The sequence below is a fragment of the Ricinus communis genome, chromosome 3, assembly GCF_019578655.1.
Source record: "Ricinus communis isolate WT05 ecotype wild-type chromosome 3, ASM1957865v1, whole genome shotgun sequence".
NCBI lineage: Eukaryota > Viridiplantae > Streptophyta > Magnoliopsida > Malpighiales > Euphorbiaceae > Ricinus > Ricinus communis.
Window position 1 is genome coordinate 4,689,630 of NC_063258.1, and position 17,110 is coordinate 4,706,739.

General features: G+C 31.8%; 1 protein-coding gene across 2 annotated transcripts; it reads left to right on the plus strand.

Moving 5' to 3' along the window:
* The first annotated feature begins 1,023 nt into the window (after positions 1-1,023).
* LOC8289116 (nucleotide-sugar uncharacterized transporter 1) lies at positions 1,024-16,862 on the plus strand. Of its 2 annotated transcripts, XM_048372105.1 has the most exons (8): positions 1,024-2,932; positions 3,155-3,306; positions 3,404-3,609; positions 3,692-3,785; positions 5,130-5,296; positions 5,396-5,566; positions 16,119-16,231; positions 16,334-16,475. In XM_048372105.1, exons 1-7 carry the CDS (start codon positions 2,842-2,844, stop codon positions 16,183-16,185), a joined length of 948 nt encoding a protein of 315 aa, XP_048228062.1. In that variant the 5' UTR covers positions 1,024-2,841; the 3' UTR covers positions 16,186-16,231; positions 16,334-16,475. The 2 variants fall into 2 exon arrangements, with proteins under 2 accessions (XP_048228062.1, XP_002527697.1); XM_002527651.4 differs by lacking the exon at positions 16,119-16,231 and having other exon boundaries at positions 2,421-2,932; positions 16,334-16,862.
* Positions 16,863-17,110: the final 248 nt, after the last annotated feature.

Consider the following 17,110-nt stretch of genomic DNA (forward strand, 5'->3'; position numbering starts at 1 on the left):
TCAAATATATCCAATTTAATATTTTCCAGCAAATAGCCTTCTAAACTTGTATTCAAATATCAAATACGTCTAATTTAAAATTTTTAGAAAGTAAAATAACATTATATTTTTAATTTTTAATGAATTATAAATATTAAAAATAATATTTAGTGCCATATATAAGAGTGTATTTAGTAAAATAAAAAATTAAAGATTAAATAAGTCAAATTTTTATTTTCTTAATAAATAGACATATAACTTATTATTTTTAGGTCAATTATAAATTTTAAATTTTACTAAATACGCTCTTATATAACGCATCATTTTCCCTATTAATATAAGATAACGAATACAACTTTAAAATTAAACTCATTGTGACTAGCGGTATCAATTTATTCATTTGTTACATTTGAGCCATAGCTTAAGTAGTAAGAGGGATTGCTCTTGGGAGGTGGAGATCTTGAATTCAAGCCCCACTTTTGCATTAAGTGAGATTTCACCTTTTATGCGAGTATAAAGGGATGACTATCCTGTTGTCTAGCCTACAGCCTATTGGGCCTTCTATGAATAAAAAAAAAATTATTCATTTACTTAACTAACTAATAACAACTTAAAATACATAAGAAAAATTTAATCTATAAGTTTAACTAGATATCTAAATAAATTAATCTATAAGTTTAACTAGATATTTAAATAAACTATAACTAATTTATTTTTAGATAGAGCCAAATTGAGTGTGCAAAAAGTTAAGTACCAAAATTAAATTGTATGAAAACTTAGGAGGCTAAGTGAATTTACATAAAAAATTTATAGTAAAATAACTTTATTTCATTAAAGAGTGTACATCAAGTTTCTCTCTAAACTTACAGCCATCCCATCGTATATTATGTCATGTTTTCGGGTCCCCAAGTCTCTTTGTGAGAATCTTAATTCAATGTTAGCCAGTTCAGGACATTGAAGGTAGACAATTATGCCTTGACAGTTGGCAATCCCTCTCAAAACCAAAAGCTTTAGGGGGCTGGGGTTTCGAAATTTTAATAAATTCAACCTGGCTTTATTAGCTAAGCAGGCATGGAATCTAATCACCAAACCGCAATCCCAATGGGCTATGCTCAGGAGAAGCTTATATTTTCCTAATGGGGACTTTTGGACAGCGAAACAAGGATCCATGCCCTCATGGGGGAGGAGAAGTTTACTTGCTGCTGGGAAGGTTTTATCCCTGGGTGCTAGAATGCAGGTTCGTGATGGAGCAACATGTTTCGTGTGGAAGGATCCCTAAATCCCATCCCTACCTGGCTTTAGGTTGTTCTCCCCACTCCCTCCTGGCCTTCAATTTATGAGAGTCTAGGAATTACTTTCTCCTTATGGTTGGAATGTCAATAGAGTATCTAATCTAGTCTCACAAATGGAATTTGAGGGGCTTTAGAGACCATTGGATATAGCATGCAAACAAATATGGGTTATTCACTGTGAAATCAACTTATTTCCTTCTCCAGCTCCGTGACAATGATAACGACAATCGCTTATCCCCATCCAACATGATGGATCAAGATTTTTGGAGGAAATCCTAGCGTGTTAACCTCCCATCAAAACTTAAAGCCTTTTTCTGGAGGTTGGTGAGAGGGAAACTTCCAGTTAATGAGGTCCTCTCCAAGAGAAGAATTATAAAGGACCTTCATTGCCCTCTATGTTTAAACGAGGTTGAGTCGGTTGAGCATTCACTGATCCTCTGCCCTATTGTGCAACAAGTGTGGTTTAGTTTTGGGGTAGGGTGCTCTCCTGAGGTACACGGATTTCCTTCTATGCTCAGGTGGTGGGAAGCTATTCTAGAGAACTGAGCTAGAACCAATACGAATTTTATCATAAAAAGTGTTTGCATTTGCTGGGCCATCTAGAAAGGCAGAAATGACTATTCAATAGAGAAAAGCTTTGACCCAATTGACATAGCAGCTAAAGCAACACAAACTGGGGGCTGGATATTGTTCCTTGTTTATGCCGAACTTAGATTTCAACAATTTCTATCCCAGGTTGCATCATACGGCCTAGACGGAGTCCTCTGCTGATTATCAAATCCATGTTGCCGTTAAAGAGCTAAGACTGCTAACCAGTTTGGTGCTGCTACCCTCATCCTCAATCAAAATGGTGATTTGATTGATGGAGCGGCTTCTGTGAAAAGCTCTTATTCTGCACTTGCTGCTGAAGCCGATGCTGTTAACCAAGCTTTCAAGCTGGTTGAGGAGGTTGGAACTCGAAATTTTATATTCTACACCCCCAACAAACGATTTAGAGCTGCTAAATGAGTTGTTAAACAAATTGGTTTTTGGTAGTCTTCCTTTTTCTTGGGTGATAATTCGCCTGAACTTTTATGTATTTTATCTTCTCACTAATATTATTCTCATTCTGACCAAAAAGAAAAAAAGAAAAAGAACAGCCAAAAATTTAAGGTTTTAGATAAATTGGCACTAAAAGGGAGGTAGGGGTGAATTAGGCCTATTTGTAAAGTTCGAGGGGTAAATCGGACTTTATTCCAATAACATCTCACGCTCACACGACACAAAAAGACGTAATATGTATATGACTACTTTTTGACGGTGTTTTGGTCGGTGAGTTAGACTCCCACCCACACACATTCGTTCATTCTCTCTCTCCTGACAGCTTCAAATTTCCGCTATCAACGCCCCTCTTTCTGTTTTTTTTTTTTTTTTTTTTTTGACCTTTCCACTTTGTTACTCTCACTTTCTGTTCCTTTGTGTTTTTTTTTTTTTTTCTTGAAACTTTGAAGTCCAAATACATAAGCTCTTGAATTTAGAAAGTAGAGTAAAAATTTAACAGTGCGAGGGTGAGAGTGAGAGTGTGAGAGAGATGCTGTTTAGCCATGAGATTTTGAATTTTCTGGTAAGGAAAGATGTGGGGAAGATACTGAAACGCAAAGACAGTGATGCTGGTGAAAGAGGTAAGTTCATTTTGTTTTCATAATATGTGAGTTCAGATGAAAAGGCTTAATTTTGGGAGAATGACGGTTACTATTTATTGCAGATTTGCTGTCGTTAATTTTGCTTGGCTCTATGCAAACTTCAGTTATTGCTTATAGATGATTAATATGACTCATTGATCTTTTAATTTTTAGTTATTGATTTTTTTTTTTTTGTTTTGTTTTGTGGGTCATTAATTTCAGGAAGAGCTTTGGAAGAAGTGCGTTCTTCTTTGTTCAACAAATTACGGTTCGCTGAAAGTGCAAAGCGACAAGAGCAACGCATATGCCATCCAATTATTGCTCTTGCATTCAATTTTGTGGTTGCTATTAGTATTATTTTCATGAACAAATGGGTAATTTTACTTTGGAATTCTAATCTAATTATCTTGGAAAAAAGTTTCAGTTCTCGAGCTTCTAGCTCCATTTGAAGTTTTTTCTTCTCTTCATCAGGTGCTTCAAGGAGTTGGATTTCATTTCCCTATATGTCTCAGCTTTATTCACTATTTGATAAGCTGGATATTGATGGCTATTCTAAAAGCCTTTTCTATTCTTCCTGCATCACCTCCTTCAAAGTCGAGCTTTTTATCCTTATTTACTCTTGGATTTGTCATGTCTCTATCTACTGGTCTGGCTAATGTTAGCTTAAAGTACAACAAGTGAGTTGCTTTATTCTTATATTTTTCAATTTTGCTTTCTCGTTTGAAATTTTGCTTTAAATGTTGTATTTGTTTGTTTCAGTGTTGGTTTCTATCAAATGGCTAAGATTGCTGTTACGCCCTCAATTGTCTTACTGGAATTTATATGGTTTGGAAAGCGTGTTTCTTTCTCAAAGGCAAGTTTTGGCCCATATGCGTTAATCTACATTCACCATTAGAATAATGTATTGTTGTCTTTCAAGGCTTTACTAGCATGATTAAGAAAATATTTGTTGTTTTTTGCTTCTAACTACTTGATTGAAGACTTTATGTTTCCATTTCTTAAATCATAATCTGGTGCATATATTGTCTTAAATTTGGATGGGTTTGATTTAAAATTATCTATGCTGCCTCATATCTTAAACTACTCAGCATATCCTTAGCACAGGGGTTTAAGTGATGACAACATTGGAAATGCATCTAAGTAAGATAAATGTACAAAGACAAGAAAACATACAAGAATTGAGTGTATTGGTAGAACGGTAAGTATTATAGGATGGATCCAGAATCTACTTATTAAATTATTGATGCTTGTATCATTGGAAAATTTCATGCAATGAATGAGTTTGGAGAGAGTTTTGCAACAAATTATGGCTTAACAGTATCTGTGATATTCTAGCACAAGGAGAAAAGGGAGAAGAAGAGAAAGAGAGGAAATAAAGATAATATAGACACCCCAGCCTTCCTAATCACATATTTAAAATATGGTAGACACGGAAGCCCAAACCTTCCAAATCAGACTCATAATTCTATTAGTCAAAACCTAAAAGAAAGATATAGATTACATAGATCCACAGAGACAACTTGATGTAGAACTACAAAGGACATACAAAGAAAAGAAAACTTAGAATGAAGCCATATAAAAGTATGAAGGTTTAAATTTTGGTTTAACTTTTAATTGTTCATATTGCAACTTTCTTTGTCAAAACATTAGTAGGAATATGAATCCCACACTAGGAAACTCTTAAACCAATATTTAATTGGAAAAAAGGAAATAGCTTTTTACAAATTCATACTGACAATGGAATTCCTAGATCCTCTGTAGAAATTTGAAGAAAAATCTGGAATTCATGACTAAGAATAAATCAAAATAATATGTAAATTTGAATGATACTGGCTGTGAATACTTGGGAATACTTGTGTGCTGCTTCTATCACCTGCCTTTTAGTTAATTTGAGGGGAAGGATTTCCATACAAATGATGGTCCTTTTTCCCTTTTGGATGTTGGAGATGAGCCTTGTGTTGTAAATATGATTAATTACCAGCCTACTCAAAGACTTTTACTATTCTCCACTCTTAAGCCTTCAGTAAGCTGTATATGAGAAGTTGGTTGGCTGCATAGAAAAGCTGATATATATGGATGCTTCAAATTTCTTGCACATGGAAAGATTTACTTTTTGTGTAGAGTGATTAGTACCTTCTTCTGCATTATAGCTTTTATTGACAATGTCCTTTGGGATGCCTACTACGAACTCTTTCAGGTGGTTGCACTTACAGTTGTGTCTATTGGTGTTGCTGTTGCAACAGTGACTGATTTGCAATTCAGCCTTTTTGGTGCTTGTATAGCATTGGCGTGGATAATTCCCAGTGCAGTCAACAAGATCCTCTGGTCCACTATGCAACAGCGAGAAAACTGGACAGCATTGGCGTATGTTTTATACTATATCAGCATTTATCTTTTTGGCTCGCTTTTTCTTATTAGCAAATTGCATGTTGCATCTAACCTGTCCTTTTATTCCATGATTAGGTTAATGTGGAAGACAACACCAATCACTTTGTTTTTTCTGGCTTCATTGATTCCGTTCTTAGATCCCCCAGGTGTCTTCTCCTATCAATGGAATGACAGTAACACATTGCTGATTCTCGTGTCAGCTTTCCTAGGCTTCTTGCTTCAGTGGTCTGGTGCTTTGGCGCTCGGGTGAGTGATTTGTATTCATTTATTGAAATCTCTGATTTCTTGCACAAAGTTAGTTTTACTTTTTATGCTTCATATATGCAAGAGTTAAACAGCTTAGGGGGCCATTCTGATAATGAAATGACTACTAAGAATAGATGAAAACTGATTATTGTTTGCTCTCAAGTTAGCCAATATAGAAGGTTTGGTTATGCAATATTGTTGACACTCTTATTCTCTCTAAATCCCCTTCCAGCAGTGTTTGTAGGATGAAGAGATACAAGAGACTTTTAAAATCTGAAATTACTGGTTTTCTACAATACTTTTCTCGGTCCAAGATCTTAGAAATTAAATTGCAGTCTTTAGAAATCTGCAAGTTGATGAAGATGTTTCATTCTCATTTTTAGAAGTTGTTTTCCACTTGTGCTTATAGGTTTAATGGAGGGGTCAATCTTTAACTTGGCCTGCAAAGTCTATATGAACCTACTCAAAGATGGAGCCAAAACTTAAACTAAACCCAAATTTAAATAAAAGAAACTTGAGGTTGAGTAATCAGTCATAAAAAATTTAAATGCTTGTTGAATTAAATTATTGTTAAAACAGAAAAGAAAATGATGTTATTGAAATTCGAAATCTATCTCTGTAATCCTCAAGGTTATTACATTTTTCATTTTCATTTCTGGAAAGGAAATTTACCCTGTCATATATGTACTTCAATCATTTATGCTTTAGTGATTCTGGTAAACTCACTACTATGTTCAATTCTCTAATATTTTATTTTTATTTCCTTTTTGAGCTTAGGCTGCTAGACTCTTTTATCTTGGCTAAATTACTATTTTCTTCATGAGGTTTGGCATAATGCACCAACTGGCCCCTGTTTCTAAAATCAATTAAAATGTCCCTATATTTTACTCCTTTTTTACTAAAGCATTCTTCCATTATAATTTAATACAGGAGGTGCATTAGGAAACAAAATGGTTAATGCCCAAAGATAATTATCTACTTACAAGATCACCCTCCCATGCTAAAGTAGAATGACTTTGAGTAACATCCACTAATTAATAGTTAAAGAAATGATAATTCATTAATAAATCTGATGCCTATTTGAACTTGAATAAATTAATGAGTAAGAACATTAAGAGCAACTTAAAATTGATATATCTTTGAGCTATATCCTAAGTTGCTCAAGTTGAAAGCCCTAAGGCAAGATTGCTGGTATGTTCCCTTTGTAAAGGCTGAAAATCCTTTTAGAACTCTATTTTGCACAATGTTTTGGCATTGAATTTCTTATAAATCAAGTGATGAACATTTTTTGGTTTTAACTTTTCATCATGGGCAAAGAATGTATAGGGTGAAAAGATTTAATTGATAAACTGAAAGAAATATATAACCTTGCAATGATAACTGGAGGGAGAAGTAGACCGTGGGCAGAGGTAGGATGGAAATTTTGAGTGGCCCAAAGTTATTGTTTCAATTGAACAATGCATCGATGTAAAGGACTTTCCTGTTTATGACAAAAAGATATAAAGATTTAATGTGTTCCAAAACTTTGCAAGTGTTTAACTAATTAAAATTTTCATTCTTATAATGTATTGGATTAAAAGCAAAGATAAAGCAATCGAGAGCCTAAAATAAAATATATAACAAATCATGATCATTGACCAAAAGAAGTTATTGATATAGAATTATTATACAAGTTTCACATAACTAATCTGAAAGCAACTATATATATCATTTATTTGTCACGTCTTATTTGCCATTTGTGACAGGGATAGTCTAGTAATATTAAATGCTAAATTGAGTACTAGATGGAAAATAGTCAATAACTATATTAATTGATTAATCAACTAAGCTCATTATTCACTAAGAAAGTGAAAAAAAGTATTTGAATCTGAAATAATTACTCTTTAACCGCATATTTGGAAGAAAGCTATTTTTAAAATTATTTTTCATCCTTGCGCAATCAAATATGTCAACTATTCGAAGATCACTAAAATAGATTTCACTATATATAATGCTGACAAGTCTAATTAAAATGAAATTATTTTTTCTTTTCCCATATTTACCTTCATCAAGTATTGATAATATTAAATAAAGGCTTAAGCTAATTATTTGAACAGTCTAAACATGCATTTCTTTATAGAATTACAATTGAGTTTTTTTTTTTAAGTTATATATGTATTAATATTAAATATAATTCATTAATGAATTTAATAAAAACTTAGTAAAGATTTTACTAAGTGATATATAATTTTAAATGATTTAAATAAAAAAAAAATTTATAAGTTTTTCATGCATGATATTGACATGACTTTTTTAAATGTAAAATTTATGAATTTAGTAAACTCTATGAATATTGTTTTTATATATAATGCAATTTTAAATAGCAAAATAAATACCAAGGTGATTCTTTTAAAAGTTCTTGTATGATATTATATGTATCTTTTTAGTTTTAGGTTTAAGAATTTTAGAATATAATGTTCAACTAGAATAAAAAAATTTATGAAAAATGTAAAACTACAAGTGGCATTAAACTTTTAAAGTGAAAGAAAATTAAAAATTTAAATTTAATTTTTTTTGTTTTAATTAATATTAAATTTAATCTTTTTTTATTCAATAATATTTAATTTAAATAAATATCTTTTATTTTAGTTTACAATTAGGTTAAGTACTGAAGATAACTCTTAAATTCTATTATATTAAGGATGTAGGTAAATAACATAAGACTCAGTTGTTAAATTTCTTAAATTGGTCTTTTATTATTATGTAATGGTGACTTTTGGCAAAGAATGTGCATTTTATTAAAACTCAAGAGTAATCTCATGGGATTTCAAAAATAATAGGGTGGACTAGTGTATTTCAGTATAACTAGAGGGGATCATAATAATTTATTCAATACTTAAATAGGATCAACATGGTCATTTCATATGTCGCTAGGGGCTAAATTATTTCCATTTTAAATGAAAGGGCTTTACAATTAAAAGAATAAAAATTACATGCCATAATGTATTCATAAAAATAGGGGGTTCGACTAGTGTATTTGAGTTTACCTCAGCAGGGTCATAATTTTCTTACCTAAACATAGTGATTGTGCCTTAGATATAAGCCTCGACAAACTCTATTCATCGATAGGTTTTTGGTCCAAGGATAGGATTTTTTCGACTAATGTATTTGAGTTTATCTCAGTAGGGTCATAATTTTCTTACCTAAATATAGTGATTGTGCCTTAAATATAAGCCTTGACAAACTCCATTCATCGATAGCTTTTTGGTCCAAGGATAGGATTTTTTTGGATAAATATGTTGCACTCAGCAATTCATAAATGAAGGCATATCCATTTGCTAAAGTAAAGAAATCCATCCATCTGCATTGCTTTGTTGATTTTGACTAGTTATGGTTTTGAGCTACATAGATAGAAGAAAAGAAACGGTTTCATTTTTGGAAGTAGTGTACTTGTCTTGTGTGTCATGTCTTAGCGGTCTTAGCTGTGATCGAGATCATAGTCATGTATAAGGGAAACTACCTAGAGTGGCCATAATGTAACAATAATGGTCTTAGCTAGTTGTTTAGCGAACTTAAGAAATACGATTATCTAATGAGCATTAACTTGTTAACGATTACACTTAGTATATGGTTTATAATCATTTTTTGACTTGCTAACAATTGTGTAATGTAGATTCAGATATAGAATAATATACGTAAAAACTAAACTCTGTGTATTCTATTATCACGAATATAAATTAGTGTTGCAATTCATTGAAAATTCATTTATAAGTTCTATGTTTATTTTCATTTAAAGTTATTGTAATTGGTTGTTTGTGGTACATATGTACATTATTTTAGTACTATTGTGAGAAATATTATTATTAATGGATATAAATTTCTTACGAATTAAGTAATCAATAATAAGAAAAAAAAGGTGAAAACAATAATATAATTTCTTTCACTTGTCTAGTTGTTACTTATTTTAGACTAAACTAGGTTAAGGGCCTGTTTGATTAAACAATAATATAATTTCTCTCTTTCTCTCTCCCTCTCTCACACACACGCGTGCACACACACATATACTTTACTTGAAAGCCATGATCAACTTTCTATTTCTTAAGTAGACATGAAAGGTATTACTAGTTCACCACCCATGGATCAATTTATGGCGGCATGAAAATATGTAGAGTAACAACAAGAGAGTCTTGTTTAAAATGAATAGTACTAGTGTTTCTTGCTAAGAGCTCCATGTATTTGTTAAAGACTTATTCAATTATTATAATGACCTATCAATTCATTAAATTTATTACATCCATAGTTGTTAAAGGTGCACTTCAAGCTCAAGGTCCGCGAGGCTCTAGCCGGCTTTAAGTCGCATGCGTTAGAGGAGTTGATGAGGTGCAAAAGGCGCACCTCACAAATATTAAACTAAATATTTATTTTTGACTTTTGATTGAGATTGGGCCACTAATGATAAATAAAAATAAGATGTACAATAAGTCCATCCACCCCTAATTATGTCAAGGATATGAAAAGAAGATTCAAGAAGGGTTTCTACAAGTAAAAAAAGAAAGAAGAAAAAAAAGAGAACCTTTAGGAACAACGAGATCTTTCTTTGGACCTTTCCTTCTCCAAAATGTGCCCGCATCCACACTAAGTGTTAGGACTGAGCAAGTAGTAAAGGCAAAATCATATTCTCAAAACAGGGCTAATACTCTAGTACTTAGAGATGAGGAAGAGAAAGCTGAAAGTGACGATGAGGAAATTAATGAAGAAGAAAATGATGATGGTTAGTAGTCTACAGAAGATCTATAGGTATTACTAGTTTTTCTTATTCATGTGTGTTCTGCGTGAATATTAACAATTTAATTCGTTATCACTCATACAAAAGAAAACTATTTTTAAATTTAGCGTCATAAGCACTTCTAGTATTAAGGTAATGGCATGATCTTCAAAATAATAGTAGATTCATTTGCAAATCTATATTAACTCTGTAGTTATATATAACTAAAAAATATACTAAGTACAAAGAATAAAAAGAAATTTGCATTTTATTTATTTTATTAAATTCTTCTTGTTGAAAATACTAATTGAGTTGGACTTTTATAACTAGACTTAATTATATTTAATGACTGAAATCCCTAATTGAGTTAGACTTCTAATGTTAGATTTATACTAAATGAATTATTGATTATTAATTAAATTAAATTAATAAATGACCAAATTAACCTAATTAATTAAAGAACTAGTAATGGCCTAGCAGTAAATTTTTCTATTCCCTCATTTTCCCCCTCTCTCTTTGCACTTTTATATTTGTTATAATAGTTATGGTTTCTGTTTCTTGAACATGTTCCTCTGCAGTTTTCATTTTGAATTTAGAAAATAGATATTTTAAATAAGTCTATGTTTGTGTATGTATTTTAGTTTAGATTTGGAAAACATTGACACCAAATTTATGATTTTATCCATGTACTCTGTTAAAAGTCTCATTAGCTTTACTATATCAAATTAAATCATTTTTTCGCTCCTCACATCGGTAAGGCATGCACTTGCGCTTAGGTTCCAGGACCCTCTCTGCACCTTGATACTGCATCTTTGACAACTATGTTAAGTGCAGTCTGAGTGTGGAAGACTGTCTATTGTAAAACAAAAGGTTAAAGGTGAATGAGTTTTAATTACTCAGTACCACGTCATGTGGTCGAGTGGTACAAGTGAGGTGGGTTGTCTACTTCCATCCTTTGCTATTTGGAGATCAGAGATAAATTACGGTGTCAAAGAACCTTCTTGGGCTTGGAAATCCAATTCATCCTCCATGGCTCCTTCTTCGGCCGCAGTTGAATCAAATTAAGCTGGTTAGATAGAGTAAGGATAGATACTCATTCCCCTTGAAATAAAAAGAATTCCCTGCTGCTATAAGACCGAATTTTTTGGCAAAGAATCTTAAATTTAGTGCCAGAATCAACATTCAGTAACAATATGGTAACAGCCATTATAGATAAGAAAAATTACATCCTTTACAAAATAAGGTTCTTATCAAATGATATAGTCATTGACATTTCATGCTTCAGTAAGCAAATTTAAGGAGCATTTTAATTTGATACCAGAAACACAAGTGTTTCATCCAAAATCTGATGGGGGCAGTAGTAATCAGCCTTTTATTTTTTATAAGATATTGTGTTAGTTCTATTAAATGACTTCTTGAATTCATTTTTTTTATGTATTTTAGGAGGTTCAAATATGTGTTGGTTTTAGCTAAATAGGCGAGATTTTTCTATGTTTTGCTGATCTGGTAATGTGTTGTTGAACTGGACAGCATATATCCATTATATGCAGAGATAAGAATTTTACCTCGCTTGACGAGTAACTTGTGTGCATTACGAAACCTATATCCCCTTCTTTCCTCTTGAGTTTTGGTAGACTGAAAATATATCTCTTATGCTAAAAACTTGAGTTATATGAATTTGTGAAAACTTTTATATCATGAAACATATGCCATTTATTGTGCGATTCTATAGTTTTTCCCCCTTAAAATTTCAACAAATTGTATTTGAAATTTAATACACATGCTAATATGTTAAATGATAAGTATTAAATTGTGAATAAAACAAGGATACATCTACTTGGCCAGAGTTTTCTTTTTCGTATTCCTTTCTTTTCCTAATGGCTGGGATGGGCATTGCAAAAATCTGTTGCGCTCTGTCTCGCTGCTTTGTTGTTTCTTGTTATATAATGCAACTCGCATGTAAACTTGAGAACCTCAAAGTGAATTCCATTTTGTGTAACGTCAAGAACAATGGATATTATTATGACATTCATAGATATATTTTGAGATATAAGCAGTTTAACTTGTACAGAAGTCAAGTTTAATATTTAGATTGGCCATAAAGCATAATAAACCTATGCTTGGCTGGTTAGATAAAGATATATAAATATAATGAAGTTGATTAAAAATGTGAAGAATACTAGGTAAAGATGCAGAAGGTAGAGTCTTTAGTTTGTACACTTTTGGTACACTAACGTGCAAAGTTAATTACTTGAAATTTGAGCATCTAAGCAAGAATGAAAATAATAGGCATCCAAAAGCAATGCTTGAAGTTGTTTCAATTTTTAGTAAGTTCTTGATAAGAAAGGGAGCTATATTAAGAAAGAACAGAAGAGGAATCCAAGCAAGAAATAACTAAAATCATAAAACATAAATTGGAAAATACTAAGAGAGCAAGTCCCTTAAGCTCAGTAATGCTTAGACATCCCCTTAAAAGCCCTTAAAGCATGAGCCCGCATAGAAATTAATAGAACATTCTTATCGTAGAACAATGAAACAAAATTTTGCTTTAACCTTTACACAGATCGTTTCCGTGTTAGATTAGCAAAACTTTCAAGGATTCTTGCCCGATCCAATGCTTGTAAAGGAACTGAAGAGGCAATGCCAAATTGCCAATGTCACCTAACAATAGAATGCAAAGGATAAGACTCATTGACTAAGGACAACTTGCATGATTGCATATTTACTCTAGATTCTAAGTTTATAAGAAAAAATAAGTGCAAATTAGGGTAAACTCGAATTTGTAATCAAATTTAAGATATTGGCATCACACCTAAGGCTCTCTTCAACATCACAACTACAGTTGGATTGCAGCATGCCGTCTGAAGCCGTGTATCTGCTGAAATTTTATTAGGCTGGAAAACTGAATTATAAGCACTCATAATATAGACCACAAACTAATTTAAACCATTGAAGAGATTATGTAACGAAACTATAAACTAGGATGGTTAATCTATATTAAACTAACTAGGAGTTAAATAAGACTTTTAAATAGAATAAAAACTCTTAAAAGTTTGTAGATAAGCAGAAGACGAAGTACATTAAAATATATCTTGAAGCTTAAATTATCACCATGAACTAATTTATTTTTTACACCTTGAAAGGTGACTTAAAAAGAGTATTCAACAATACCCCAAGTAAACCCTATATGACATATAGACTAGTTCTAAGTTGTTTTAATTTTCTATACTTCTCTTTTTTCGAGTTTCTTGTCATTTGCATCACTCTCCCTTGGTTAAAGATGACTTGACCTCCGGTTTTGAAATGCTTTCTTATTAGAATTGATTACTTCTTCACCTGCATCCTTAGTATTAAGAAATCAAAATTCTATGCATGGCATTGTTTGCTATAATAATGTCCATTGCTTGAATTCCAATGAGATGTAGCACAAATTCAGCATTTGTTAGGAATTAGTTAAGGATTTACATCAAAGATTGCAGTGGTGAAAAACAAAAATTTCAATTTCTAAAGTGGATCTCATTTATTCTATTAATCATAAAACAAGTAGTTTAGGAATCCATACCTTGTTGGCTCAGCCTAGGGGAGTTCTTTGACCTTCAAATTCTTATTTGATGATGTAATTAGGTTGATCTTGATCCCTATCCACCCAACTGTGCAGATTCCTAGGTATTCAGCCGAGCTATTTCAAATTCTTGATCTTCTGAAAGATTAATTGGAGAGGAATGTAGAGGAAAAGTGCTAGCTTCAAGCAATTATTAATCTCGAGTATGAATAATCAAATTGATGAAATTCTCAAAATCAAGATAAATAACTACACTTCCTTACTCTTACAGTGGCTTGCTTATGGGCTTGGATTAATATAAAACACATGTAGCCCTATTATTCGATCCTCATGGCTGAATTATATGACTCATTTAATGTATATTTTAACTAACATTTAATCAGGCACACATTAATTTAAATCTAAACTTAAGTTCATTTTAATCTCAACTTAAATGCTTAACTGTATGTAACTTAATATGTTCTGAACATGAATATGAGTTATGAATTAAATACTTTTAATTTATTATTAATTTCCTAATTTTTTAAAACATATTCATAAATCAAGATTGATATCTAGCAATATGTTATGACCAGAAAAAATGTATAAGAAGTACTAATGCAATTTCGATTAGTCTTTTGTAGACAATCTATCTAGTGTAATTCAATTCCTTCATTATCTTTTATGCCAACTTATCGAGTATGGATTCAAGTGCCAACTCTATAATACAATTCATTATATTTGTCCTTGATGAAATGCATTTAATAATTGAATAAGATCTATAAAACGCTTTCTATAATTTGATTCATACAACCTTAACTAAGGATTTAGGTGTTAATACATATAAAAACACAATAGGGTAAGGTCCGTAATATATTATTGTGGTTAATGAATTCTTTATGGCTAACTCACTATCTCGATATGACTTATGACCAATTATTATCCCATGAGCCTAACTTGGAGAGAAAAACAGAAGATAACGTTATTTAAAACATAACAGTCCTCATTGATACATGGCTTATCTTAATTTTGAGGATCATTACTTACACAATCGATCTTATATAGTAAATATTCAATAGACACATAGGTTGACTTATCTGTGGATTAATCTATGAGGATCTTGTTCAATGAACTTTTCTTGTTACAAGCATTCACATATTTATCTAGGATACTAATCCATAATTATAATCACTTTGTAATTTTCCTTACTAAGTATAGTTATTTCACAGACTATCTCTATTAACTTGATCATAACATTATAAAGAATTTAGTAGAATGAAAATAATGCATTTATTCATAATTGTATGCTAACAATTAATTGGATTTAGGGCATACACTAATAATTAATATTTTTGGCATCTTGAATAATGCAGTCAAAAGATCTTTATTCCCTTCTATCTTCTTTATTCTCTTTCAGATCACACCTATCCTTGCATCTGGATATGCCATAAAGTTCAGTTTGTTGAATGTTTTCTTTTGTTATAGTTATTAGTCAATGTCATAGAAATGAGCATAGTTGTGTGCCTTAAAATAGGACTGTTTAACTTTTTTGCCATCACATATGCAACGCCCTTATAGCAGTCAAATTCTCCAATGGTTAATTAAATATTTCTAATAAGATTTTCTTCACTCTTCTTATTTCTCTAATTGACATTCTCAACATGTGATTTCTTGCTTTCACACTTAAAATTAACAATTTTAGATCATTAGTTTTATCACAAGTATGCTGTTTTGCATCCTCTGATTCCCAATTTTTGGCTTCAGGTTGCTGAATTTAACCCACTTTCCTTCCAGCTACTCGTTTTCTCATTTTTACTTTCAGTTTGCAGTTTTTCTTTCTATACATGCTTCATTATCCTTTATGTTTGTTATCTATATCTTTGGAATTTTTTAGTCTCTTTCTTCTATTCTAAAATATGTTTTATTCTTTGAGTCAGGAAATATCGACTTCTTATCATGTAGAGTTTGCCTAATTGTCTTGAATTCATAATATAAGGCAAGAGCGATTTGTCAGGATCTAGTTGTAATTTGACAATTATGCATCTCCTCTATACTTGTGGAGATTGATTTTTAGTCTGCAAGTTTTAGATTCCGTTTCCTAAAACACGCCATTATTTGAAGCAACAAGCTCCTAGAATCTTGAAAGGCTGATACTTTATTAAAGTAATGTAGGGCGAGTTATATATTAAGCATTATGACCACTGATTTAACTTAAATGTTCTCCTCCACTCCAAGTGTTAACTAAGGATAACATTGCTACTTGACAGTGTGTTCCGTGCTTTATGGGGGTTGCGTGAGAAGAGACAAGCATGTGAATTAACTTGTAGAATGTAACTTTTACTATCATGTTGTTTGATCTAAGTTGCAACAGTAGGCAATGGTATGCACAAATCATTCGTGTAAAATGTAAATTTGAAAATATTAATACGTTATTTCCTTAGTTCTGTGCTTGGTTCTGAATCATTGATTATTCAATTTGCAGGGCAACATCTGCTATTTCACACGTAGTTCTGGGTCAATTCAAAACATGTGTTGTGCTTCTTGGAAATTATTATATCTTTGGCTCCAATCCAGGAGCAACCAGCATTTGTGGTGCATTCACAGCCATTGGTGGTATGTCTGGTTACACTTACCTCAATTTACACAATATGAAATCACAAGCGGGGAAAACATCTCCACGGAAGTCATCTCTAACAAAATCTAGGTTGAGTAGAGAGAACGGAGACAGCCATGATGGATATGGTGGGGAATCCGTGTAGCATCTTTGTCAATTTCAATTTTGTTTTGTTAATCGAGGGCTTAATTTATTGATAATCTTATTTATTTTATCTTATTTACAGTGAAATTTCTAATTTTATGATTAGGGGTCATAGAGCACTGACAGACCATGAGTCTGAAGCAAATCCCAGGTTATGACTGACCTGCTTTACTCCTGTGAATAAGTCCAACATTGTATATATTGACGAGTTTGTGATCTTACCGAAATGCAAAATTTGATGATTTCTCGGTTATGTGTTCCATGTCAGTGCATCGTGGGTATTTGAAGTTCCAAGTTCTTGGGAGACTGGTTTCATGTTAAAATTGTGAAAAATTTAACCTAATATATTTAATTTATGGTGGTAGTAATTAAATGAAAAGACATGAAAATAAAAGCTCTTTTTAGATTCAAAATATCTTCAAAATAGAAAGATGGTTGGTTCTCGTTCTTTACCTTTTAAAAGTCTTTTTTGATCTTGAAAGATTAATAAAAATCTAAAAT

Excerpts from the sequence above, each read along its gene's own strand:
- LOC8289116 (XM_002527651.4), top strand. The coding sequence starts at position 2,842 with ATGCTGTTTAGCCATGAGATTTTGAATTTTCTGGTAAGGAAAGATGTG. Across the intron at positions 3,307-3,403 it reads TTATTTTCATGAACAAATGG|GTGCTTCAAGGAGTTGGATT; the intron begins GTAATTTTACTT and ends TCTCTTCATCAG. Across the intron at positions 5,297-5,395 it reads GAAAACTGGACAGCATTGGC|GTTAATGTGGAAGACAACAC; the intron begins GTATGTTTTATA and ends TTCCATGATTAG.